This window comes from Agelaius tricolor, unplaced genomic scaffold, assembly GCF_023055355.1.
Source record: "Agelaius tricolor isolate 1412-34295 unplaced genomic scaffold, bAgeTri1.0.p SCAF_10, whole genome shotgun sequence".
Classification (NCBI taxonomy): domain Eukaryota; kingdom Metazoa; phylum Chordata; class Aves; order Passeriformes; family Icteridae; genus Agelaius; species Agelaius tricolor.
In genome coordinates this window covers 10,584,233-10,611,750 of record NW_027269270.1, presented here as the reverse complement: position 1 = coordinate 10,611,750, position 27,518 = coordinate 10,584,233, and the positions used below count along the sequence as shown (strand labels likewise).

Sequence of the window (27,518 nt, the reverse complement as noted above, 5' to 3'; positions counted from 1 at the left end):
TGACCCTCAACCTCAGACATATTTTCCTCTGAAGTGTGTTTGAGTCAAAGCTTTTTGTGTCTGTTTGGTCCCCAGCTGGAGCCAGGTTTCTCACAGTCCTGGCTGAGGTTGGCTGGCTCCCTGTGCTGTTCCCAGCGAGTGGCTCCTGTGGAAGCCTGCTTCACTCAGCCACTGCAAATCAATGAGGATGTGAACTGGGGGCTTGGTGTAATACTCTCCTCTCTAACATGAGTTTTTGTTTTTCCTCTGCAGAACCCATCACAGCTTTCCCAGGTGAGAACTCCTACTTTCCAGGTAAAACTGCACTTCTCTCGGTGGTTTTGTTCTGCTGGCATGGGCTTTTACATCGAAGGAAAGCAATGTGTGTGCTTGTACAAACAGCAAATGTTCTGAGCACTGAAATGGCAAGTGTGTACTAAACTTCCCCCACCACAGCAGCAGGAGATGGCATCCTCTGACTTCTGCTAGGTGACAGAAAACAGGCAAGCAGGCAAGTCCCCCGTCTTGGGACTGAATAGCGTTAGGAAACCTGCCATCATGAGAAGCACTTAGCTCCTGAAGAGCAGCTAAGCCTGGAAGGCTGAAGAATAAAGAGTAGTTTTCAACTGACTTAAATGGAAAAAAAAGAGTAGCCAGTTAAAAGTGAAATCTGGTGGGAGTAATTCACATTGTTGTGAGGGAAGGTGGTTCTCTAGCTCACAGATGCTCTGGCAGTGGCATGTTCAGTGCTGGCAAAGGAGGGTGGGGTGAGTCTGCTGGGAAAGGGAAGGGAGTTGGGAGGTATAAGTGAGAGAGCAAACTGCCATCAGAAGCTCTGAAGGTGACAGTGAATAAAAGGAAAACAAGGTGAAAATGGTATATTTAACAGCTTAATACTAGCCTGGAGAATAGAAACCAACACTTCTCTGATCAAACCTGCAGGGCAGGAGAAAAGGTGAGGAACTCCAAGGAACTGCCTCTCTCTTTTCGGGGGGGTGCTGTTTGTCTTGTTCTGGGGTGGGAAAAACTATCTACTTCTGCAGACATCAGTTTAGTCTGAGGGGTTTATGGGTTTTTGAAATTTGGATTTTGTTTTCCTGCCTGCCTCTTCAGGAATATGTCTGGGAGTTGTGTTGTGATGAAGAGCAAACTTGGAGTTCCCCTTAATTTTGAGAGTTGTTTTGTCAATTGAATCAACAATGCCCTTTGCTTTCACTGGGACATGATGTCTGTACTGTGCTGGTGAACTGTAAGATATGGCTGGACTCTATCCTAGAAGCAGCTGCATTTCCATGTGGGCAGAGCTGTCTCTCCTGGGCGTGTGCATTGGGAGCGATGGCAAAGTAGGCGCCGAGACTGAAGGGACATGCACGACTCTGTCCCTGGGGATTCAGCCTGTGGAGTGTTACCAATGTGAGGGACAAGTGCAGGGTCCAACACCATGTTTTACAGTCACACCCATAGTGTAACAACTAGGAATTCAGTTCTGCTTGTTTATAGGCTTATTTATCTGATATTCAGGCTTGTGGTGTTACTGAAAAGCTGCTGTGATATTCTCAGGTGGCAGTTAAAGCCTCACAACCATTCATGACTTCCACCATTGCTCTGCATTCTCCTAGGCCTGGTCTGGTATCTATTTTACAAACACCATCCTTGTCTTTTGAGACTTGTTACAGTTTGAACCCCTCTCTGGGTCCTCACATTCTATTCTAAAGTCTGTCCTAAAGTCCTGCTAATTCATATTGCTTGTCTTCCCCTTTGCCCTGCCCTGCTGCCTGAGTGCCTCCACTTCCCCATCGTATTCCCCAGGGCACACTGGCTGGGGAGAAACAGTGAGGTCCCTGAGCACCACAGGCAGATGCTGTTACAGGCACTTGCCAGCTTGTTCCAGCAGCTCCTGCCCATTCCTGGCTCCCTCAAGGACATCCTAGCATTGGTCGTAACAGGGGAGCAATTGCAATTGCAGCAAAAGTTTGAAAAGGTTCCCCTGGATGGTTGGCAGGAATAGATGGCACAGAGGGATGGACTGACCTGGGAAGAAAAAGTAAAGTGCAGAGGGAAAAGATGGAGAAGTGAAGATGAAGACTGGAGGCAATTACATGATAATTAAAATGAGGGAGAGACAGACATGCCCAACAGAAGGGGAGGGTAAAATGAGGGGAAGAAGTCCCTGGGTGGAGAAAAAAAATGGAGCTGGAGAGGAAAAACCATGTATGAATTACTGAGATGTTCTATAGCCCCCACTCCTGCAATTACATGATGAACTGAAAAAGTCAGATACCATTAAAAATAATAGCAAATCCTTCCTCTCCTGGCTTGGGAGCAAAGCTGAAAATATGCACCTTACAGGCTCCAGGATCACAAAGCAAATAATAAGAAGAGAATCTGTAGGTGGAGTATGTTTCACCTAGTAGTTTGGGACCTTACAGGACCAGGAAAGTGTGCTTCAACTGTACTGCCTTTGAGCATTGATGCATTCCACCCTTAAAGAAAGGGTACAACAAGTGTCTGGAAACAAGGAATTAGATAAATACCAGGTGAAAAATAAAATATATATTCCAAATAATGCATGGAGAAAAACCATGGAGAAAAACCACGGGGAGAATTTACCTTTGGGACTGGTGGATTCTCTGCCTGCTGGTATCCTAAAGTCAAGATAGAGATATCTCTCTGGAGCAATGACAGGTAGCAGTTTTGGGGTTGAGACTGACACTGGTTTTGTGGCATTCAGATTAGATGAGTGTAATACTTGCTTTCATCTGTGTCATCTATGAAAAGTCCAGCTGTGTTGCTTGTCCACAGCAGTTAATGTCAGTGATTTCGGGCAGGAATATGAGCTGTGACACGGCAGCGGCAGAGCAAGGCAGGCAGCCCTCCAGGCAGCTTTCTGGAAAGGATTTTCTCCTTTTTCTTTCCTAGATGACTATTGCTTTTCCTTCTTTGGGTTTTGATTCTCAGTGCAAAACTCCAAAACTAGTCCCTATAGAGTGTTCCCTACTGGAAAGGGAATGGGGCAGTACCTGGCCAGGGTGGAGGTGCGAGGACCAGCAGCACAACCACGTAAAATATCCACCCTCTAGGGATTAAATCAGGTTTCCACTGACTGGTGTTCCAAGCTGTGCCATAAACACAGCAGCCACAAACTTGACAACAACAGCAGGAGGCAGTTCTTTATTAAGATGAGAGCACTAGTGAATAAATGAGGAAGGGCAAGTGTGTGTGTGGCAGAAGGCAAAGGGGAGTGGAAAAATTATTAAGTTAAGAAGATGGATTTTTTTTTTCCATCTCCCTGAGCAGTGAACTTCTCCACTAATATAACAGAAAACTTCCAGAGAGCAGCAGAGCCAGTAAAAACAGAGCAGATAACATCAGCTCTGTGTGTTGAGTGGATGGGCAGCTATATTTAGTGTCTGGCAATGTAAGGAAGAACAATCATTAATACTGGGAATTGGCTTCATTAGGGCTTAGAGACAACTGAGTGTGATTCCTTAATGACTTCAGTTGCTAAATGAACTCTCCAGACTTCTGCTATCTCCTCAGCAGGACCATGCAGTGTGGAAACGGGGGTTGAGGAAGGGCTCTGCACCACCCTCATGCTTGAATCCCTGGCTGGGACATCTGGGGTGGGTCAGGGCCAAGCAGGGGCTGTCCTGAAGCTGCAGCCAGCTTGAGTTCCCCAAGGGACCTTTCCCACAAGCAGGATCATCTTCAGTACATCATGCTGCTTCCCTCCATCCCCAGGCAGGCAGAGATGCACAGGGAAGGGGCAAGGGCTGCAGGCTGGGCACTATGGCACGTGCTCCTCTCTGGCCAGACCCACCCTTTGCACACTCAGCCTCCCACTGGGCAATGTACAACCATCAGCAGGAAGCCTTCCTCCCACTCTCTTGAAACTCAGGGGCTGTTGTCACCCCTGACACCTGCCCCTCTCCCCATCCCAGCTCCCACCATGGGACCTGGTGCATATCAGTGGTGTGAGAGGCTGTTTGTTTGTAAATCTCTCACTGAAACAAGGTGCTATGTAAGCAGAGACTGTCACCAAGTGTAAACACAAGTGGCCTCTATACAGCAATCAGCCCCACGATTTCCCTGGGGGTCAGCCCAGCACCCCCATGCTGTCAGGCACAGGAGAGGTGTTGCTGATCCATTGGGGATGGTGCTGGGTCACATTCGGGTCTGGGCCAGCTCAGCCAGCTGGATCTGTGGAGAGAGACAGTGGGGGGTTATCAGTGAGGCTCAAGGCAGCACTGAACATGCTCAGCCTCCCAGGGAGCTGGCAGCAGCCCCCATGGGATGTCCCACACTGCCACCCCCATGCAGACAGGTGAGGGGCAGCAGCTGCTGGGGAGGCACAGGGGTGTGATGCTTTCATTCCCCAAACCAGCATGCCCAGTGGAGTTAGGGAAGGAGGTCAGAGGGCTGCCTGCTCCCTACCTTTGCCATCCTCAGCGCACAGCCCAGCCTGTATGCCCCTTCTGCAGGCACTGTTGGGGGGCAGCAGGGACAGGGCCACCCCCGCTCCTGATGGTGAGGGGCAGCTGGGGTGAGACAGGTTGAGAGCAGCATATCTCCAGTTAGGCTTCTCCTGAGACATCCGAGTTCCTTGCCTACAATGACAAATATGTGGGTGGTTCCCAGCCTCCTGCTCTATAAAAGCAGGATTTGTCTTGCTTGTGTGTTTTTTTCCTAGCTTTTGAGGTGTTTTTTTTTTGTTGTTGTTGTAGCTATTCATCTGGGTGCACTGTTCATTCTTGGTTTTAGTCCCTGTGCCCAGTTTTTGAGGAATAGGGAGAGGAGAAAAGCCTTGTGAGTGGCAGAGGAACCATCATTTTGCCTCATCTCCTGTGCCACTAGCAGCAAAGCCATCGCCATCCCAAATTTCCAGCCAGTGACTCTGCTGTTAGGCAGTGTTTGTAGGGGAGGGCAGAGGCTGTGCTGCAAGATGCCCTTGCTGCTGGCAAAGTTGAGCGCATCCTGCACTGTTTTGTGTTTTCCCCTTGGCGTCCTCCAAGCCTGCTCAGGAAACCGAGCTGGAGCTTGGTTAGCACAGAGTTCAACAATGTGCAGACACCAAACCCAGGAGCCCCCAAAGTTCTGCAGGCCAGCACCAAGTCAGGGAGCTGCCCCCCACTAGCCAGCCAGGGGCAGGAGGAGAGGGTGAGCACAGGAAGGGGGTCAACGTGTCCAGCAGCAGAGCAAACCCTCCTGAGAATTTCCCTGGGCACTGCAGCCCCCTTGAAGTAACCAGTAAATAAACATGGTGCAAAAATACCTCCCTCCCTAGTTATTTTCAGCTCTCCCCCGGGAGTGCTGCCGGGGAGGTGGGAGCAGCAGCAGCAGTGCAGAGCGGTCCTGCCGTGGGCGCTGCCGGTGCATGCAGGCTGTGTGGGCCCCCTGAGCCACAGATGTGGGCAGGATGTCCCCAAGTGACCCAGCCAGGGACAGCAGCCCTGCCCTGCAACACGCCGCAGCTGCAAGAGCAGGAAGGGCTGGCCGTGGCTGGGCTGAGTCTGGGCACTGCCTGCCCATGAGTTCAAGGGAGCCAGGTGCTTCTCCAGCCCTCCCGAGGTGTGGTGCTTTATCAGCATGAATCCATAGTCTTGGCTTCCTGAAGCTGCAGAGAGCATAAGTTTCTTGTCTGAATATTGGGTTGAATTTTGCAGCCCATGCCCTATTAATAATTATTACCATCCCTTCTTGCTTCAAGAAATAGTAAGGAAATTTGTGTAGGTCTGTGAATGGGGCACCTAGTGAGACTAGACCTGTGTGCAGAGCACTTTCAGACAGAGAACTTCTTCTCTGTCTTTGCAGTAAGAATGACAAATGCTTCTCCCTGTAATCTCTTTCCCAGTCTCCTGTGGTAACTTCCTCAGCCATCTGAGATTATGCTTTACTTCCAATTACGAACGTGATGTGTTCTGTCACTGCTTGACAACATCTGCCATGTGGAGACAAAACCAGGTGGCTGATCTGGAGATGGCCAAAATAAAGAAGGGGAAAAAACATTCATTGATGCCAAAAATAACAGTAATAATAGTGCATATGGAATTTGTATTGCGTTCCAGGCAGCCTGATTAATTAAAAGGGAAGGGAAAGGCCCTTGAAAATGTGGGCTCAGCAAATGCCAGTCTGTGCCCTCCCCTAGGAGCACGCCCTGTATCTGGAGGCGGCTGTGGGACCTCGTGTTGCTCCGTGCTGTACTCTTGAAAGCATGTGTGTTTCTTTTTGTGCGTCTGCATGCCTCCCACCTAGCAACCCTGTTCTGTGTCTCCTTCCCAGGGGCAACCCTCCTGCCAGGGACCGAGCCCACAGTGGACACGGTGTCAGTGCAGCCCATCCCAGCCTACTGGTATTACGTTATTGCCGCCGGAGGTGCTGTTGTGGTGCTGGTCTCCGTCGCGCTGGCCCTTGTGCTCCACTACCACCGGTTCCGCTATGCGGCCAAGAAGAGTGATCACTCCATCACCTACAAAACCTCCCACTATGCCAACGGGGCCCCTGTGGCCGTGGAGCCCACCCTAACCATAAAACTAGAGCAAGACCCCAGCTTGCGCTGCTGAGAGCCGAACAGGAACGAGAAAGCAAACAAAACACAAAACAGACAGACAGACAGAAACTAAGACTTCAAATACGTTGCCTCAGTTTTGCACTTTTTTCCTTACTTAGCATACGTGTGAACTCTTAGATATCTCCATCCCTTCTCCGTCCCCCAGCCCTCCCCAGATCTTTTACAAACTCTAAACTAATGCTGCATCTTGGATCGCCAGAAGAGACACACCGCCCCTTCACTTCAAAAGTGAACACTCCCTTTCTATTACTTTTCAAAGATACTTGGGGTGTCAGGTGGGGGTTTATTTTGTTTTGTTGTGTTTGTTTGGGGAGTTGGTTTTTTTTGTTGTTGGTCAGCTTCTTTGGGTTTTGGGATTTTTTTCTCCTCCCTGTAGGCAACCTGCAAGGGAACCTGATGGTGAGCCTGGAAGCTTGTGTGTGAGGCTCGTGTGCATGTGCTAAACCTGCGTGTGTGAGTGTGCATGGGACTGTGTGTGTCTGACTGACTGAATGTATATTTAGAAACAGCCCCTTTTTAATTTGCTTGTTGTTGCTTCTACTTGCACAGGGAATGCTTTTATTTTTGTTTTTGTTGTTGTTAATTTTCCCTCCTTCCCACCTCCTCTCTGGAAGGTCTGGGACGTGTTTATGGTGAATGCCCTGATTTGTTTACCTGGGGAAGAGAGCAATGCTTTTTTGTTGCCTTATCTAGCTTTGGCTGGGTTTCTTGTTTGATAGTGTTAATGTCTTGGGTGCAAATTGAGAAAAGGCCAGGCTGGACAGTAGGAATGTCCGCCTCAGGTGGCTAGAAGAATCCAGAGAGGTCCATAGACATTCAAAAAGCAAGAGATCTCTCCATTTTATTCTTTCTGCAGCCAACATGAAAACACAGCCATTGTTTGGAAGAGGGAGGGGAAGCCCTCCTCTTCCCCCACCTGCAAGTGAATCTATTTAAAGTTGCCTTATATCAGAGAAGCTCATAATGAATGTTTTGTTTGTATCTGTTAAAGCCAGCCTTAGGGTAACACGTAGACTTCAGCAGGTCTTAGTGGATGCTAAATACTGTAGTTTCTTGAGAATTGAAGGTTTATTTATTTAATAAGTATCCTCACTTTGGGTGCTGATGGTTTTGCTTTTACACAGGGAAGGGGGAGAGGGCTCCTCCTTGTCTTTCTGCTAGAAATGTTCAAGGGAGAAGTATAGTTCCCTTTTCTGGGTTTGATTTTTTTCCTTCTGCCCAATCCATAGCTGCTGAATCATAAAAATTGCCCGTTGACTTTTTAGAATGTCAGTTTTGCGTTTGCTAATGTTCTGCTTCTTAGAGCACCAGTAACATCTAGCAAGCCAAGCCCAGCCAGTGCACCTGGGGGGCCCAGCTATTGCTGCTGCTTTAACTGGGGAGGCAAGGAGGAGCCTCCACATGCCTCTGACTGTTGAATGGCCCAGTGTATTGTAGTGGAAATGCCTTATATAAATTACTGAATGATGACATGCAAAAGTGGTTTGAATTTTTAACCCTAATCTGTTTGCAGGCAAAAAAAGTACCTCCAGTGAGCAAGGTTCTCCATCTTGTTTGTGTCCATCTGTGATGACTGATCAGATTCCCTCCCCCCTTCTAAACTTGCTAGTGCCCATCCCTCCTTTGCCCATTAATATTGCATAAAATGAATCAAGATGAGCAGCTCTGTTAACTTCCCTGCAGTCTTGAGCTGCCTTTTGGTCTGGGAAAAAAAGTAAAAATACAAACTGTGCTGAAGTGGTATTGGCCTCTGTTGCAGCATAGCCCTATCCCAAGGGGATCTCTGTCAATGGGGGTGTCACTCTATCCCCATCCTTGCCTTAATTTCGTGCAGCCAGTTTCAGTTCCCCGTGCTGGTTTCACAGCAGATTTCAGTGGGATCCTCTCAGCTGCAGCAGCAAGTGGCTGAAACAAGCAAGGAGTGCAGAAAAGCCCAGGGTGATGTGCCATGGTGAGCACATTAGGTATGGTGGGTGCTCATGGCACCTGGGCCTGGCTCCCACAAGGTTTTGGAGAGCAGCAGGGACATGCCTGTCCCACAGGGCCAGAACAGACCCAGGGAGCTCCTGCCACCTGGAAGGCAGTGCCATTGAAAGGTCCCTGGAGAGGAGTTTCCAGGGTAAGAGTGCTTTCAGTGTGAGCCTCCTCATCACACAGCACTGGTGTTGCAGTGCATCTGGTTTGGGATGTGGATTCCTATCCCCCTTGGTCAGCTGCAAATTAAAACAGATGTGAAATACTGGCATGTGCTTACTTTCAAGTCAGCCCAAGCCATGTCAGCAGATGATATTGTCCCGTTTCCAAAGTCAGCTCAGTCTCCCTAGTTCAGACGATTTCACTTTGACCAGGTTCACCCCCACAGACTTAGCAAGTGTGCATTGGTGTGTCAGAGAGGAGAATGTGGCACCCTGTCTTTTAAACCAAAATCACCAAAGACAAAACAGAAGGTCACTTCGATTTTTACTCCCAGTTCTCCCCTGCTCCTTGAGCCCTGACATCCCCAGCATTGCCCAGTTGCCTGTGTGTGAAAAATATCTTGTGGAAATTTGAAATTCTTTGAAGATGTATTGTGTGGAATGTAATAAAATGATGATATTTTTATACAAATATCTGGGGTTTTTCTTTCTTCTTCTTTCTTTGCTAATGACAACGCTGTGGGTTGAAGCAAAGGAGAGTTCCAAAACTCTTTGGAGCATCAGGACTATTCCTTTTAGCCAAGTGGAGCTCCAGTTCCTGCTGCGTGCAGACCCAGCTCCCAGCAGCCCAGATGCTGTGGGCTCCCTGCCTCGCTGCACTCAGGATTGGGTATTAACAGCAGCTTTTAGATCCATTACATTTGTACCAGGCCTTATGGGAGTTTGGGGAGGCTGGACTGACTCTTGGGATTGTTTGGGGATTTCACCAGCGTTGCCTAAGTGCTAAATTGCTCAGTGTGATTACACAGAAATTCTCCAGCTGGGGCCCCTGGAGACAGGACATCCGACTTTCCAGGGCCCCTGGGGCTGGCCTGGCTGCCAGCTCAGCTGAGCCACATGCTCCCTCCCTGAGCTCAGCAAAAAATGGGTAAGCCATTAGCAAAATTAATAATGAAAGCAGCAATGCTTTCCTTTCCTCTTCTCTGCAGTCCCTGTTTCTGCGTGTCAGACTGTGCAGGGGACCTGTGCGAGTGTTTGGACAGGTGTAGGTCCCTGCTTTCCCTCCACCTGAGTCCTCCCAACTTGTTACTACAGGGACCTCTGCTGCAGCAGTTCTGCTTTCCATCTTCCCTATGTGCACCCTTCACCCCTTCAGCAGAGTCAGCAGCATCACATTTCATGTGAAATATATTTTGCTGCAAGTTTGAGAGGTTTTTCCTTCCCTCTTTATTTTCCTTCTCTCATATTCTTTACCCTGGCATAAAGCTCAGCTTTGCAACAAAACTTCCTGACTTTACTAGGAATTCAGGCCATCAACAAAAAAATAATTCAAATGTGATCCCTCACACTGGCTATTCAAACACAAGCAAAGCTGAGTACCCATGCTGCTTTTTTGGGAGAGGGCTTTTTTTCCCTGTAATTGTACAGCAAAGCAAATTACACTTGTAATTTGCATTTTGTACACTTCAGCGACTGTTCAAGCAAAATTCAAAACAAATATGCACATGTGAAAAACAGGGAGGGAGAGAGAGTGACTGATGGCTTCCCAACAAGGAAGAAAAAAATTCTGTTAAGTAAACAGACGAAAAGGGAGAAATCGTTCAGGATTAATTATTCCGTACGTGCGCCACAGACAGATTGGCCGGAGAGTTGGGTGCTGCTCAGGCTGCAGCACATCCTAGGGAAGAAAGCAGCTAAAATTAGCATGCTTTGTTTAAGGAAATAAATACAGCTTAGTGTGATTTTGATGCAAACTCTTCTGCCAGTAACTTCAGGCATTTATGTGTCTACTTAAAAAAAAAAAAGAGGAAAACTTTTTGGGGGAGCAGTGGGGGCTCTGTTTTTCAGGGAACAGCATTGTGTCCTGTGTGTCACGGGGAGGCTTTGGGCGTGGCTCCCTAGTGGTATGTGCTGTGATGGTGTCAATCTTTTTATCTTATCTCTGCAGTTGGTTTTGTGCTGAAGGAGCAGAAGGGGGTCCATGGGCGCTCTCTGTAAGCACTGGGGCAAAGCCAGTGCCTAACAGTCATGTGAGAGAGGGAGCACTGACCTGGCAAAGCAAAGGGTGCCGTGGGAAAGGCGCTGCTGTGCCTTGGCAATGTCAGCGTGCCTGAGATGGCTGATCGGGCAGGAGCAGGCTGCAGAGCTCAGTCACCAGCCGCACAGTTGGGTCAGCCTCCTGCCAGGGCAGGCACCTGCAGGATGGCACTTGGCACAGGGTGCCCAGAGCTGCTTGTTCCCGGGCTGTGGGGGTGAAGTTGGCTTTTCCTGGCCTGGTGGAAACGCCTCTGCTGCCACCTGCAAGGGAACAAGGTAGAAACCAGGCTGTGTGTGGGGCTGTGTTTGGATTTTTGTCCCTCTAGAAACCCTGTGAAAACCTGCTGACTTTACCAGGGCCAGCCCCCACTTAGCCCGTGTCAGGGGCAGAGTGAGGCGTGCAGACAGCAGGCGAGGCCCCGAGGCGAGCTTGGACAGCCGCTTGGCTTTCTGCCACAGCTCCTCCATCACAGGCTTTGGCGGCTCTGAGCAGAAACTGCAGGCGTGACTGCCAGTTTGAGGCATCGTGTTGTTAGCCACTGCACTGTAAAAACAAACAGCAACAACGGGGAGGGTGATAAACATACCAGGATGCCACAGGGCTGCCAGCTTCTCCCCCAGCTCCGTGGCAGCAGGGGCCAGTGCCGCCCTTCGCCGAGGAGCCGCTCGGTTTGGGGTAGGTGAGCTCAGCACAGAGTGCAGAACCTGCATGGCAGCTCCTTACCTGGGTTCTCCAGAGCTGAGAGGGGGAGAGGAGAGGATTACACCGTGTAATGCCACAGTCATGCCATACACACACATGCCACCACCACTGTTTCCTTGGCCCGGTGCCACTGCTGAGGGGAGGTGCAAAAGCAGGGCTGGAGAAGGGGTCAGGCTGCAATGGGGGATGTGTCTGCTGCAGGGAGGGTTGGCAGGGTACTCATTTTGGGTAGCCACCTTGGCCACCTGCTGTGCGTTCAGCAGGGCCAGGTGCCACATGTTGGAGGGCAGCACCACGGCTGGAAATAGCTGCCTGCTCATGGCCACCTCCACACCAAACACCCAGCCTGGCTCCATGTCTCCAGGTGCTTTTGGTGGAGGGGTCTTCAGCTGCCCAGCCATACTTTCCCACCGTATCTTCATATGGGAAGCCCAAGGATTGCAAGAGATCATCCATGCCCCTCAGTTTGACAATGGTTTTGTGGTGGTCTGAGGTGTGCACAGTTGGCCGCCACCAGGGCAGCCCCAAGGCAATCTGAGAATAAGGTCCAGCAGTTCCTGCACTGCAGAGGGAGGCCAAGCCAGGGAGTGGCAGCTTGTTTGCTTTCTTTGATGCTCAGCTGTAGCCAAAGCACTGTTTTAATTTGAAATTTGGCAGGGATTTATCCCTTCTGTAAACTAAAGTAGTCCTGTGTTTCTGGAGGAGTGGGAAAGAGAGAAGTGAGGTGGATTTTCAGCTGGAAATAGAGCAATGGGGGATTGCGAGGGAGTGTTTCTGCTTGGAGCCTGTGCTGCTGCTGTGAGCGGTGCCTCTCCATTTGCCGAGGGTGGGAGGTGCCCCCCCAGCCCCGGGGCTCCCAGCCAGAGGAGCAGCGCTGCGCCAAGCAGAGCGGTGTCAAGGCGAGGCCACGGCGGCTGCTCCGCCGTGTCAAAACAAAGTGATGTGTGTTGGAGTCACACTATTGCTGTGGAGAGAAAAGGACTGGGAATGAGCAAAGAGAGAAAAGCAAGGATGAGAGCAGAGCCGGGGCTCTGTCTCGTTATGCCAAGACTGGGAAATGTCAATTTCTGACCCCATTTTCCTAGCTTTGGCTGCATTTAATGTTTCAGACCCTCACGGGCACTTGTTTGGCAGCAGAGCAGCAGTGTACCTCCTACGCTCCCTTCACTGGGCAGGATAGCACTGGCCAAGAGGGATGTGGTAGCAGCAGGAGAGAGGGGTGAGCGTGTAGCTGGCTGCCCTCGAGTCCTTTCCACAGTGGGGAAACAACCATGTGCTGCTTATTTCCCCAAAACCAGCAATTTGTTTTTCTTCCTCCTACACACTCTGCTTTTTTTGTCCCATCAGGCACAGCCACAGATATTACTGGGAATGGAAGACTGTAAGGAGCAGAGCTCACAAAGCACCCATCCCCTGGTGCATGGCTTTCAGCCCCAGAGCTTGTGGACCGCTGCAGAAAGTGGGGAGCAGGAGCACAGGGATGGTGGGAGTGCATCCTGCATGCTCTCCAGGCCAGGCTATCCTGTGCCAGAGTGGCTCTAGGCAGGCAATAAAAAGATCTGGAAATTACTGCAAGTTTGATATATTGTTTGGGAAAGGCACCTCCTGCTGAGAGGCTCATTTTGTTCAGCCAGAAAGACTCCAAGAGACACCACAGATAATCTGCAAATGCCTGTGTGCAGAGAGAGATGCCAGGTGATAGAGCTCTGCCCCAGGGTGATTGAGCTCCCCTCAGTGACCTGGCAGGAGGCAGCACCTGGTGCCTGGACATAAACCAGACAAAGTCAGGCTGGAAAGAAACAGCAATTTTTTTTCTTGACAGTTGTCATTTGCCTTGGAAGAATGTGTCCGGGTTCCAGCAATCAGGGCTGGGTGTTCTCTCCAAAGCAATAGTTCTTGGCTTGTCATGGGGGTCTGTGCCAGAGGTGGTGCTGCTGCTGGTAAGCCCGTGCAGGAGGGCTGGCATTGAGCACCTGTGGTGGTGGGAAGTACGTGCCATGAGACATGGTGAGCTCAGCTTTGGAGAGGTGAGCTGCCTCGGGCAGGTTTGGAGAGCTTTCCTGCCATGGGCATGTGTCTATGTCTGTGTGGGACACCAGAGAACCTTGACTGCTCTCCTGCCCCTGTCACCACCCTGGCACAATCCCTCCCACCCCTGCTACTATTTTAAAACAGATGTACACTGAAATTCTTTAATCTCTATATAAATACTAATTCTCTCCTGCTCTCCCTCTGTGTGAGTTCATACAAACATGGTATTAAATCAGCCCTTGTCTGATTAGAATTTTATCTTTCTTTTTCCAGGTCCCATAAATTAGCCTTTTAGCTGGCAGTGCTCTCAGATCCAACAGATAACAGCCTTTCTTGGCATCTGGCTGTTTCCAAAATCATTGCTAATATCATCTTTTGGCCAGGACTGGCTAGGTGCTCACAGCTATCATTTGGCACATGGGCTTTAAAAATGGCCTTTCACTCAGGAGAAATAATTCCTCATATTTAATTACAGTTTCCCCCTAACTTTCTTGACTACCTTTCTCCAGAATACTTTTTCCCTTTTAAAATGCAAGGTAAGTTGTGCCTGAAATCTGCCCTTTAAGGAAGCAGCTTTCCACAACACAGATTGATGTATGTTTCTCCCATTCTGCCCACCAGCTTGCAGGGCTTTTCTGGGGACCACTTTCTAAGGGAGTTGCCTTCTGTGGCCTGCTCTACTTGTCAACGTATTGCTGGGACTTGTCCCAAAGGAGGCTAACTGATGACAAACAGCAGGCTAGATTCTGTGACAGGCTGGATTCTAAATCATCTCCACTAGGAACTGAACTGAGACCACCAGCTTCAATTCCCACAGACACCCACACAGCCTGAGCTGATTCAGTTAATGACTCGAGAAGCCCCAGTATGGAAAAAGAAACGTCGAATTACATTTTTCTAAAGCTTTCCGGAGGGTGTAGAGCCCTGCATGATAACATACAATCAAATAGCAATGAAATGGCATGTGGGGAACAGAAGAATGAGGGCCTGAGGAGGAAGGAAAGTAGGCAAGTAGGAAGATATCATTTAAGCAGGACTTAAGAGTTGTATTAGCATGGGGAATTGAGCAAATCACTAGAAGAGTAAACAGATTCTAGGCTGGGCTTTTTGTATAAATGTTCTCTCTTTTCAAGTTTTCCCAGTGCTCCTTCCTTTCAGGCTGGAAGAACTGGTGTTCTTTTGAAAGTGTTGATTAACCAATACTTTTTTATTTCTGGCTTTTCCCTCAAGGCTACCCTGGGAAATTACAAAAGGATCAAATTGCTAGCTTGTTCTCACACAAAATTTAGAGCAGCTACAATATGGAATGTCAAATGACTTCCAAGAGCCTTTCTCCACACATAGACTCCTTGGGCAGACTGTCATCTAATTTTGACCTCTGCTCATACAGTTTTAAGCAACAAACAGTTTCTGTAGGGTTGTGTGGGTGACCCGGATGGCAAATCTCACTGCTTGTCTTCCAATGGGTGACTAGCAGCTCAGACGTCTCCACGTGTGAAATGCTTTGCAAGTTATTTTTCCACATGTTTGGATCTAAATGTTTGCAAGAGGCCCTCAGGCAGTTCTCCCAGCCCTAAGATGTTGCCATCTGGGCCTGTCAGTTCGAGAACTGTTGAGAAATCATGTGAACTCACCGCTAAAGTGAGGATTTACAGAAAGCAGTGTGCACCTGTGTTTCTTCGACAAGGTACCAGCAGCCTTGAGTCAGCTTAACTGACTCACTCGATGCAGAACTCATCGGCAGGAGGGGCAGGTGTTGGGCTGTGAGCCTTCCTGTTGCCAGGTTCACTTGCAAATTCAAAAAAATCCCTTCATTCTTTGGGTGCAGATACAATTCTGCCTGAGGAATGAGAAGGTGTCATTATTCCAGCAGAGGTCAGGTGGTGTTGGGGCAGCATGGATTTCAGCAGAGACCCGCTCTGGAAGTGAACCTTGACATGTCCCTGGCATGCATTGCCTGACACATTGTCTGGGATAGCAAAAAAATGTATTTGACAATTCAGGAGGCCTTTTCAAGTCCTAAATATCCATGCAAATATGCAGAAATGTTCTTTTATAAGGTTTTGAGTAATTTCTTAGCATGTGGCTTTTTAGGTACAAGTTACAGTCTTTAGTTTTGGTTATTTGTAAGTAACCTCTTTAAACTCTTCTTGCCATTTTGGCACAAGGCATAAAGTAATCTTGGTTCCAATCACAACTACTTCCAAGGTGTGACTTCTAGCGCTTTCTAGTCCCTGATTTTTTGCATTCCTGATCATTTCAAGACACCTTCTCAGTTGAGTACCCCAAGTTACAGTCAGCTTTGAAAACTCTTCACAGATTGAAATGAAAAGACATTTTCTTTTGAAAAAGTGGAAAAGAGCCATGGTAACTGTACGCAGAGAAAATGATAGGAATACTGCACAGGAAAATAACTTACTTCTGCTCAGATTATAATATGTGCATTTGGTTGCTAGTCCTTGGTCTGTGCTGAACAATAGAAAGAGATGTCACCACTAAAAGGAATTTGGATTAGGGAAATGTTAACATAAGGGCCTAGATATGACCATTTGCCTCTCTCTCCCTTTCAACCAGCTTTTGTATTAAAACATATAATGAAGACACATAAATTCCTCAAATTACTGTGAATTTATCTGAAACCCAAAGAGGAACTGGGTCATTGAAGGTCTATATCCAGTCAGACATATGGGAAAATATGAAAAGTAGAGTGTGTGCTAAATGGATCCAGCATTAGCGGCAAGTAATGACAGGCACTAAGATCCTACTCAAAGGTGTAAGGGTAATACCCATGAGCATGTTAATAGTGAATTATGGCCATTATGGAGGCACCAATGACAATATTTTAGTGCTATTCAAGGTGTCTGATTTCTTTGCTTTTTGCTCACTCTCTTTTCTTCTTAAAAGCTGGTGATCTGGTGGTTATGAAATGTGACATAGTGTGAAGATCCTCTTCTCTCAAGTGTGCAAGAGTCTTCATTGACTTTGGCCAAGGGAAGATAATGAGTTCCTACTCCTTCCACAAGGAAGAGCCTTGTAGTAGTTTAACAATTACTTTCTTCTGGCTGGTCTCACAGTCCAGTGAGCAGTGACAATGATGCTGCCAGAAGGCCTCTTTTAACAAACAGTGCTTCCCATTTTGTTGTTCTAGTGAACTTCCCGAGAATGGAGGATGAATTCCCAAGCTCTGAGCAAGACTTTGAAGACAACGACGATCCAGGTTGGTATGCAAATGGACATGGACATTGTCCATATGCGTGTGGACAATTCAGCTGTGACAGCCTGTGTTTCAGTATCAGATGCTCAGATTACTCACAAATCTCAACTTTAGTGCTGTTAGGAGCTAGAGCACACTTGAGAACATACATTGAAGTGATGGCTTAGCATTCAAAGGCATTGGTTTTCTTTTCCTGTTTTCCAACAGCCAGCAACCTTGCGAAGTCAATGTATTGTATTTGTGTTAGGACGAGTGAAACTGATCTTTTAAGCATTAATTGCTGCTTGCATGGCATTTTGACTTGTAAATCAAGAAAATTAAGTCTGAAACCTGTGACAGATTGATTTGAACCTAGTGGCACTGGAAGGTCCAGAGTTTTGGTGGGTTAGAATGCTTGCACATTATGTCAATAGTCTGATGTCTAAAAGTGAATCAGGGTGTCAAACTTTCTTGCCAGTTGGGTGCTTCACATGATTTCTAGACCTGGGTTAGTGAATCCTGTTGAGATAATCCCCTATATATACTTTAACTCTTGTAAAGCCATCACAGCTCCAAGTTAGAAATGTAAAAAGGTGAGGGGGAAGTAAAAAGTGATCCCTGGATAATAAGTGCCCGTTCCACTGCAGATTACTTTGGATCGGATAGGAACGACACACTGTTCTCTACTAACTCTCCAGGAACCGGGAAGCTGGACAAAGAGAAAAGCTGGCTGTACACCCTGGATCCCATCCTGGTGACCATCATAGCAATGAGCTCCCTGGGTGTCCTCCTTGGGGCCATCTGCGCGGGTCTGCTCCTCTACTGCACGTGCTCGTACGCCGGGCTGTCCTCGAGGAGCTCCACCACGCTGGAGAACTACAACTTCGAACTGTACGATGGCATCAAGCACAAGGTGAAGATGAACCACCAGAAGTGCTGCTCGGAGGCCTGATGGGTGCCTGGGGATCACCCTTGGCATTGTGCCCGGTGAGGTGGGCTGGCAGAGGGGTACTTTTGTACTTTTTTGCCATTTTCTATGGGAACTGAATGCCATAACAGGGAATGAGGGGAGCAGGAGTGGGGAGAGGCACTGCTCCTGCCATCAGATCTTGCTGCTGGGTCACACTCCACCAGGACCGAGTGGCTTTCCTGCAAACCAGACTGTGCCGGGCAAGGGGGGACTGAGCCCCTTGTTTGTTTGTTCATCTTCATATTCTGCTGATGTGAGTGGCTGGATGTGGTAAGGGAGCCTGGTTTACCTTTTGGATGTGAGAAACTAAATGTTGGTTGTTATTTCCCACCTCCTTTCTCTGGTAAGTTGCTGAGAAGGCTGAGGGATTTCTTTAGAAATAACACACACACACACGGAGCCCCTGTCCATTTTAGACTCCGTCCAGATATCAATGTAGGGATTTGTGCACGCCACACTAAGAACAGGAAGCTGCAGTTTGCGGTCCTGAAAACGGAAGCATGTTGTTACCTTCGACTTTCCTTCTTCTCCTGGTAGCAGGGGAAAGGTGGGATACTGGCTTTACTGTCAACAGTAACAACAGCGCTTTCTGAAATCATTAAGAAAGAAAACAGAAGGGAAACCCTATGTGTAGAAGCACCTCTTTGAGAAAAGCTGAAGAGCCTTAAAGTGATTTGTGAATAAGAGCCATTTATTAAATCCATATCTTTGATTGCAACAGCAGAGGCCTTCATCAGGAAGGCCTTTATTTGAATCTCCCATCCCTCTTGAGCCTGCCATTTAATTTTTGCTATAATGAGAAAATTGCAGCAAAGGAAAGATAGAGCCTGTCGGGTTGGTGGCGCTTAGGCAATGGCTTTGGGAAGGGGGCTTCACTTGGGGTTTGACTTGAGGCACAGTGCTGAAGCCTCTCCAAAGTGCCAGGAAGGGAAAATGAACAGGGAAGGAGGCTGGAGCCATGCCCACAGCCCTGGGAAGCCTGGCCATGGTGCCCACTGGCACCCCCTCACCTTCCTGATGCTCCCCTTGTCCCTGGAGCTGGGGGGTGTGAGCTGGTGCCATCAGCACTGCTGGACCAAACAGCTGCCACCACATCCCCTTTGGAGCAAAGCTGCACTGCTCCTGATTAGTAGCAAAACCCCCAAGTTCTATCTGTGAGCTGTTTGGTTGTTTTTTTTACTTTGAACAAGTGCCTTAGAAGTATTTTTCCTCCAGCTGATGATCAGTGCTGTAGCAAAAAGCAAGTGAGGCCTTCATCCTTCCCCACAAAATGCTCTTCTTCACCACTCTCTGCTAGTTAGACCCCAGCAGAAATCTGGTCCTTCTACTTTCAAATGGTCTGGCTACTTTTTGTGGCAGCTGGTACCTCTCCTCTTACCACTGTGCTGTGGGACAGGAGTGTTATGAAAATAACTGAATGGAGAAAAAAAGAGTTGAAATGCTGAACCCCAAAGCAATGCCTTCATTTCCAGTTCAGTACAGGTGGATCACCTCTATCAGCTTGCACATAGATAAATTAGAAACCTTTCTGTCATACTGGGTTTGCTTTTCCAGGGGCTCTTTGGTAATACCTGGCATGTCCTGGTTTTTACATTTTACCTGGCAAGTAGTTTGGGGTGGGGATGGCATCATTTTCCTCACCAACTGCTATTGACAAAGATGTGATGTGTTGTGAAGCTCAGTTTGCCCAGGCCCACAAACACATCGTGCAGGAGCCCAGGTGTTTGGGGACACAAGCAACATCTGGAGAGGATATGAGCATGGACACATGAGCAGTGCCACAGCTACTCCTTGGCACTGTGGGAATAGGAACATTTGACTACTGTTTCATGAAGAGCTCCCTCGGACAATAAGATTTTAGGGAAAAAAACCCCTTCTCTGCTGTGAGAAAGGTGCACATGTGCTGGGGGAGCAGGCAGAGCAGCTGCGTCATCGGCCCCTCTGCAGTGGGTGTACACACGCGGAGATGCGCACACAAAGCCTCCATTTCTCTAATTCACACTGTGCACCCGACAAAAACAGCAGTAAATGTGTCTCTGATTCTCCTTTCAAATCACCTTATTTCCTTTGGCGTTTTTCACAGACAAATTCCACAGGGGTGTTATTTTACTGTACAAAAGAAACAGAGGCAGTGAGAGGAAATGTACCAGACCATTTCAAAGCTGGATTGCTGCTGCTCAATGATTTCATTCCCTTCAAATCACCAGAGAGGGGAAGGATGAATGGAAAAGGACCATACAGTAGAAAAGCCAACTTAGGCAAACAATAGGTGAAAATATATAATTAAAAAGGTGATGTTATGGTGTCTAGTAGGCGTACAGAGAGAAGAGTTCATATATAGATATATTCAGAAATAGTGTGTTTGCACACGCACGTGAATTCTCTGTATGTATCGTGTATGTGACTTATTCTGTGGGACTGACTCGTGTTAATGTATCTCTTGATCTGGGGCAGGGGAGTACTGCTGACCTTGGCACTAAGGTGGCACGGGCCCAGCCCGTGTGTCCCGCTGGCCCCTGGCAGCTGGGGCAGGGCCCACGTGTGAGCTCGCCAGGCGAGAGAAGGCCGATCATGCTGCACAGCCAATACCTCACTTACCTCTGCCGGGTGCTTTACTGTTCTATGGAAAACTGTGTTTGATTGTAACTTCAACAGGGAGGGGGGGAAAGGTCATTGGTGCATTCAATTCATTGCATCCTCCTCTGCAAATAGATTAGGTTTGCTGATTGCAATTCCCTCTGTGAACTTCAGAAAATAAAAAGAAAATCGGCATTAATGCCTGTGCTTAAATGGGCTGTTGCCTCCACACGCTTCCCACGGCAGGACATGTTGCTAATGGGCAGGCTGTAGTTCTGGGTGACTTCATTTTGTGGGAAGGTGCTGGAGGTGAGCATGGGAATTAAACCATTAAGAAATTATATGCAGAAATGGAAATTCTCCAAGGTTTGCAGTTCAAGGTATTTGACCATTTACTGGCTGAGCCAGGACTTACGGACTTAAAGAGCTTTTACTGTGATTCTTTGGTGTAACAAACAAAACAAAACAAAAAATAAAACTGTGTTTATATGATTTGTATAAAAACCTTTTAAAATTACTATTTAATAAACATTATGGTAGAGATTATGTTTCAGTGGCTTGTTTATTCATGAAAGAGCAGCAACAAGGAAACCAAACTGAAGAGGGCTGTGGGTAGCAGAGGCCCCAGCAGAATGAGGTGCAACTTGAGACACGCAGGACCATGCCCACTGCTCTCCTTTGCTGTGCACAGCTTGTCCCTTTGGATTACCCCAGGCTGTGTGGCACACCAAGGTTACATGGGGTTTTAACACAGATCCAGTGCACACACACAGCATCTCCTGTCAGAGCTGGGGATGGCTGGAAGCTGTTCTGGCCCAAAAGCAGCATCTGAGAGCAAACCCCAAAGTGGATGCAGGTCCTTTCCTATCACCCTGTGCCATGGCCTAATGCTGCCAGTGATCCCAGAGAGGATCACTCTTACCAGTGCAGTTTTAGGCTAAAAATAATTTAGAAAAATTATTTAGAACTAAAGTGCACTGGTGGGGGCCAGCCTGTCACAGTTTCTCTACCTCAGGGTACAGGTGCTGGTATCCCAGCATGTCCCTGTCCTGATTCTATGAACCTGCTAAAGTGGGCAGTGATGGGATGGGGTGGTGTTCTGCAGTTCAGCTTCAGCCCTGTTCATCACAAAGACAGTGAGGACTCCTGGCAAATCCCAACGCCAAATCTTGCTCCACATACTTGTCTTTTCCACCCTACCTCTTCTCTGTCACACTGCCCTGGTGGCAACCCAGGCCTAGGGAGGCCTCGTGTCTCACAGGGGTCCTGGTACCCTGTAGCAGGCAGCCAGGAGCCACTGCAGGGCTGCACAAAGGAGAAGCTGTGGGGCTGAACCTACAGCCTGGAAACTCTTGTTTATTTATGGGCACCCTGACAAATAAGAGCCAATCCATCAAGCTCTGAGCACCTTGAGAGCAAATGAAATTTTGCTGCCATCTCCAACACGGTGACCCCCTCCCAAAGCGTTTGTGTTAAAGAGGGTCTTTAAGTGATGAAGGGTGGCTGGCAGCTTAGATGAAGATGACAGTGTAGCTGCAACCTTGACAGCTCTCCTCTCACCTAGGAATAAAGAACTGATGTGCAGATTGATACCTGGGGGAGAGGCTGTCAGGGAGCAGGACGGAGACGGCAGATAAGCGACTCAATCAGTGTCAGAGCTGTCCTGCCGTAACACCGCCTGTAAATCACTGCAGTGAGAGGGAGCTAACGCAGGCAGCAGAGAGCAGGCAACAGAAACACGGCCCACAAAGCAGATGTGTGCTCTGGCTGAGGTTAGAAGCCTGTGAGCTGGGCTGAAGCTGCTGCCTGGGCACCAAGGGGAGGCAGGTACCAAATTTAAATCTTCAGGCGTTTTTTTCCTGCACAAGCCGGGATTGCACATGGACGGGGCTGCTGCGGAGCCGACAGGATGGGGTGGGACCTGGAGTGCCCCGGTGTATTTGCCATGCACACAAAGGTACCCACTGCAAGCAGAGGTCAGACTGTGGGGAGCTATGGGGGGTGTTTCACATGGCACAAGAGTAATCAGGGGCTGATTCAGAATAATGAAATCTATTTCATCATTCTTAGGCTGCTCCAAGATGGGGATCCAGCCACTCCTGCACATCCTCTACAGCTGATTGCAATCGTGTGTGCACCCTTGCTGTTTCTCTTGCCCCTTCTTCTTTCAAATATTCCTTTTCTTCTGGATTTAATGGGAAATCTTTTCAAATAATGACTTGCTCTCTGGACAGCTGGGGGCTTGGCAGTAAGGGGAGCCATGGGGCTGAGCTAATGAGTGGATTCGTAATTAATTAATTGCAGGCAGGTGCAAGTAGAGCCTCCCGTTGCCTCACTCTCTTCTGTCTCTCCGAAGAACGCCTCTGTCTCCTGGAGCCTGGCACTATCACCAGCCATCCTACAGGACTGAGCAAAGCCTGGTGCCAGCTTTGCTGTGGACAATGACTTTGACAGGCTAACTCAGGGAGGCTGGTGCTCCACTCCCTCCCTGAAGGGACCACAGGGAGCCTGTCCATTGCCTCCATAATTACCAGGCCCCCTGAACCCTGATGACAAACACCCATAAAGGCACATTCTCTCCATTGGGAAGCTTCCAATGGCCCCCTCCCATGAAAGTTGGATGGCTCTGTTCAATAGCTGCACTGAAATAATAGTTCACTTCTTCCCCCTTTACACCCCAAATGGACAAACCCACCTGGCCACGAGAGGTATTGGTGAACCCCCAGGTGCTGACTCCTGGTGAGCTGAGCGCTGGGAACCTGACTGCAGCCAGTGCCACCACTGCTGTGTCCTTTCAGCCTTACTGTGGCTGCTCAGCAGAGCCCTGTGGTGTAAATACAGAGGGTGACACTGAGTTTTGGTCTGTAAGCATCTGTAGCAAAATTTGCATCAAATTCAATAGGTCCATGTTGTCACTCACACTGATCAGGTAGGACTAGGCTTTCCTATCAACTCCTGTTACATGCAGTGACCCATTTGAGGCAACAAACTCACCGTGTCTAAAGCAGTTTAATGGGAAAATAACTAATCCTGAATGTGTTGAGAGGGAATGACTCCTCTCTCAGCTCCTGTGTCATAACTCAGTTGCACTACTAATATCCAAAATGGAAAGCACTGCATTAAACACTCAGCAGCTCTGCCCCCGCCTCGGCCCGGGTGCCAAAAATCAAGGGAAGAGATACAGCTCTGCTTCCCTGTGCTGCAGTAGTGGCTGGAGGGCTGCAGGGTGAGCCAGCCCATGCTGGTGGCTCACGACTCTTTGCTGCAATAGATTTTGCTAACATTTCCTTGGTTAAATGTTTACAAACCTGGAGGAAATCGCTGTCCCAGATGTTGCTGATAATTTCCTATCAGGTCCCTCCTGGCACAGTGCAGGGCTGCTTTGTCACCCTTTGGATCAGCTGCCAACCTCATGCTTAATGACAGACTTGATTTCTCTACAAAAACTGTCCAAATTTCTAGCAGTGTTTTTGCCCTCCTGGTCTCTGGGGTTTATACAGAGTAGCTCTGCCCTGGCTCCCAGCCCAGCTCTCTGTGCAGCCCTGGAAGCAGAGTGGCTTCAGCAGAGGCACAGGACACCTCGGTGATGGGCTGTGTTGAGCAACACAGCCGTTGCCAAATGCATTTCAACCTCATATTTTAAGAAGACATTCAATGTGCTTACCAAGGCTGGGGAGCCTTTTACACCACAGCAATAATCCAGCACTCGGCCATGAAATCCTGAGCAGAGTGTCACATCCATCCCTTTCAGCAGAGAAGTTTTATTAACTTAGGGTGTGAAAAGTTTTGGAGAGCAAAAGTCTCTCTTCCCTCTGAGAGAAATAAGGATGATTTAAGTAGTCTGGGTGCATTTGAGATGGAGAGTGAGTCCCCCAGCTGACACATCAGAGGGAAAAACTGTAAGCCGAGGCTGCATTTATTAAAGAAGGAAGCTGAGGCTGTGCAAAGCCAACCTTTCTAAGCACTCCACGAGAGCATTTTAATAAAAAGCACAACAAGCCCACAACAAATCATGTCTTGAAAGAAAAAAAAAAAAAGTCAATTCCTGTCAAGGTTTGAAGAATCGTTTGAGCTTAAGGAAAAGCGAATTCCTGCTCCGCTCCCCTCCCCTGCCCTCCTCTCCCGTGCGCGGAGCAAAGCCCCGGCAAACGCCGCCTGTGACACACCGCAAATCACGGCCGGGAGCGGGGGGGCGCCCCGAACCTCCGCGGGAAGGCCCGCAGAAGGATTGAAGCTTAGAGAAAATGGAATTTATAGTCAAAGCATTAAAATATTAAAGGGCCTTAAAGAAGAGCCATGAATCTGATTTCGGAGGGGGGTGGGACACAAGTCTGTCATCAGGCAGAGACAAACGGCTGCTGGACTTGACAACTCACATAAATCTGGTGGAGGAGAAGAAATAAAGCCCAATCAGACCCAAAAAAAAAAAAAAAAAAAAAAAAAAAAAAAGTGATGAAAAGATTTTAGGGCATGAAGTGTGAAAAGGAGAGGGAAAGCTAAAAAAGATAAGGAGTTGAAAGCAGAAGAGTGATTATAAAAATAGCAGCAGAAGTACTGATGGAGGTAGAGGAGAGAAATTATTTAAAATGGCCAGAAATGCCCTGGTGGCATAGGTATTTTTGACAATCTTGCCCAATACTGCATGATTTTCTTGCACAGCAAGAATTTCTTGGGATGGCTTCAACAGCTCAGGTCTTATCAGACAGGAGGAGGAGGAGGAGCAGCCCCCACCACGCAGAACAGCAGCTCTGAGCCCCCGGGCAAAGAGGGGTGGGCACAGGCAGCCCCATATGGCCCCAGTGTCTCTGGGAGTGAAACCCCTCCATTTCCAGAGGCAGAGCAGCACTCACCAGGCCAATCCTCACATCCTGCCCCCCACAAGCAGCAAACCCCATTCCTGAACTGGAGATTTTTTTCCCCTGGGATGTGTCTCCAGGCTGATCTCGAGAGCCATGGCCATTGCATGGGGCCAGGCTGTGGATGGTCTATTGTGCAAGAAGCCAGCCAGCGGGATGAGCCTGCCCAGCCCCACACCCTCACCACACCTCACTGGGGACCCCTCCAGGGGGGTCTCCCCCCGAGGCAGCCATGCCCCACTGAGAGTGGGACAGCTGGGAATCAGCCCCTCAGCGCCTCAGGGGCTGCTGCCACACTGTGTGAGGAGAGACCGCAAATCCAGCCAGGATCCACAGCCAGGACCCGCTGTAAGTTGGGAAACAGTGTGCACTGAGGACTGGATTTATGAAATGCTGTCTGTAAGCCAGCCCTCCCTCCGAAACACTAAACAAAAAACAACATTCAGATACATTTCGGAGGAAAACACAAAGCATCTGGTTCCCTTCGCTGGTGTACATAGCAAGAGAAAAGTTGGCAGTACATTTGCTTACCATAAAAGAGAGAGCTAAGCAAAAAAAAAAAGCCACATTAGAGTAACGTTGCCCAAAACAGAGTTAAATGTCTGCCTTGTTTTGAACGTGCTCATGGTGGAAATGTGAGCAAAGGTCAGTCCAAATTAATGAGAACTGAAAATGAATTGGCTGTGCTGGGACTGGCACCCTGCCACCACATCTCGCCCGGCAATTCTTATTTATCCATTTATTTATTTTGTTGGATGAGGAGACATTCTGCAAACACATAGAAAACCAGGCCTGGCACTCCCTATGGGTGACACACACTGCTTCAGCCAAGGAGATGTGGCACCCATCCCTGTGCTCCCCACATCCCTCCCTGCACCCACACAGGGGGTGATGGGAGCCTGGCCTGGAGCCTTCTGGGGGTGCTTTCCCAGGTGGTGCTGACCCTGCCTAAACACCCTGTGCCAAAAGCACATCTGAGGCCTCCCAGCCTGGCCAGGGATGAGGATGGGGATAGGCAGGGAAGCTGTGCCACTTCCTGCCCCAGGCTGTCCTGTTACCACTGCCCACTGCTGCCACTGCAGGAAAATCCCAGTGCCAGGAAGGTGCCATTTCCCTGCCAACACGTGTCAGGCCAGTTGTGTCCAGGAGAATGATGAATGTGCCACCTCAGTTTTATGAAGCAAAGAGAGTTTTCCATGGCTCTTTCTGACACACAGGCAGTGATTACCTGAAGCAGCTGAAGCAGCTAAAAACTTCTGTTTGTTTTGGTTTAGAGGAAAGAAGGAGGAAGAAAAAGCCAGTTCCAGTTCTGGCTTTCTTCCTGGAAAGGGAAAGCCATCTCAGTAACTCTTGCTTTGCTGAACTTCAAGTACACAAGTACTCAGTGCCATTCAAGCAGTTCCTTCCAGCTGCAGCAGCAGCACACTCCAGAGAGCTGGGACAAACATGGAGGAAACATGCTGAAGTGGCCAAAGGCAAAGGCAGCAGCACAGGTAACCCTTCCCCATGAGCTGTGTGCCTTGGGGATTCAGGAAAGGGGATGGTGCAAAGCACATTAGCCCACTTCCCGGGGATGAGGAGCCCCACCCTTGTCCTCACCAGCTCTGTGGAGGCCAGGTATAGACATGGGTATCAGCAAGGAGCATCCTAATCTGGGCCTGGTAGCATTATGGAGTGAGTCACAGAGTCCCACTTGGAATTGTTTTACAAAAATAGTCTTTTTTTCTTTTTTTCCAAAGGAAGAAGTTAGACTCTGAGCTTAGAAACAATGTTAGCCTCAATTTAAGAGGAAGAGATGGGTAAGAGGCCCCTTTAAGGCAGTTTCACATCTCAGCCACAGCCCATCCATGCTGTTGGCATTGCCCCAGCCAGGGCCACAGGCAGGCATGGGGCTCTGGGCACACACTGGATTAATTATCCCCAGTGGCCATCATCAAACAGCCAGGGCTCTGCTGACAGTGCCATGTCTAAAGCTCATTAAAACAGAGCAGTGCCACGCTTGGGAACAAGCAGTGTTCTGCTCTGGGATAAAACCATTCCAAGAGTGATCTGCAGTCCCTGCCATGCAACAATGCCAGACCACAGCACAGGAGCAGGGGGCTGTAATGGGACCTGCAGCTGAGCAGCTCTAAATCAGGATCTATTTCAAGGGCTGAGGAGGACAGTGAAGCTGGCTGGAATGGTGGAGGGTTTGGTGGGTGATTTGGGAGGATGGGAAGGGCTGCTGTATCTTGTATTTCTGGATATCCAGTATCACAAACAGGACATTGCTCAATGACTTAAAAAATTAACACCTCTGCCTGAAGTTCTCAGCCTCAGGATGAGGACAAGGTTGTGAACACAGCAATGTTGCTGGAATTGAAGAGATTCTGACTCGGGAATAAGATTTGATGCTTTCCTCAGATACTGGAGATGAAGGAAAGATAATGCTGATGAAGTGCAGGGAGCCACACACAGCCACAGTGACTC

At 48.7% G+C, this 27,518-nt stretch overlaps 1 protein-coding gene across 7 annotated transcripts in view; it reads left to right on the top strand.

Moving 5' to 3' along the window:
- The window catches only part of NRP2 (neuropilin 2), an 89,107-nt gene extending 68,368 nt beyond the window's left edge, over window positions 1-20,739 (top strand). For 2 of the 7 annotated variants that reach the window (XM_071434735.1, XM_071434736.1), the window contains exons 15-17: window positions 253-294; window positions 16,602-16,670; window positions 17,294-20,739. In XM_071434735.1, coding sequence (XP_071290836.1) covers window positions 253-294; window positions 16,602-16,670; window positions 17,294-17,598 — 416 coding nt within the window. In that variant the 3' untranslated portion in view covers window positions 17,599-20,739. Of the gene's footprint in view, window positions 1-252; window positions 295-6,258; window positions 9,157-16,601; window positions 16,671-17,293 lie in introns of those variants that run through there. The other 5 variants (XM_071434739.1, XM_071434737.1, XM_071434738.1 and 2 more) reach the window with 5 other exon arrangements.
- Window positions 20,740-27,518: the final 6,779 nt, after the last annotated feature.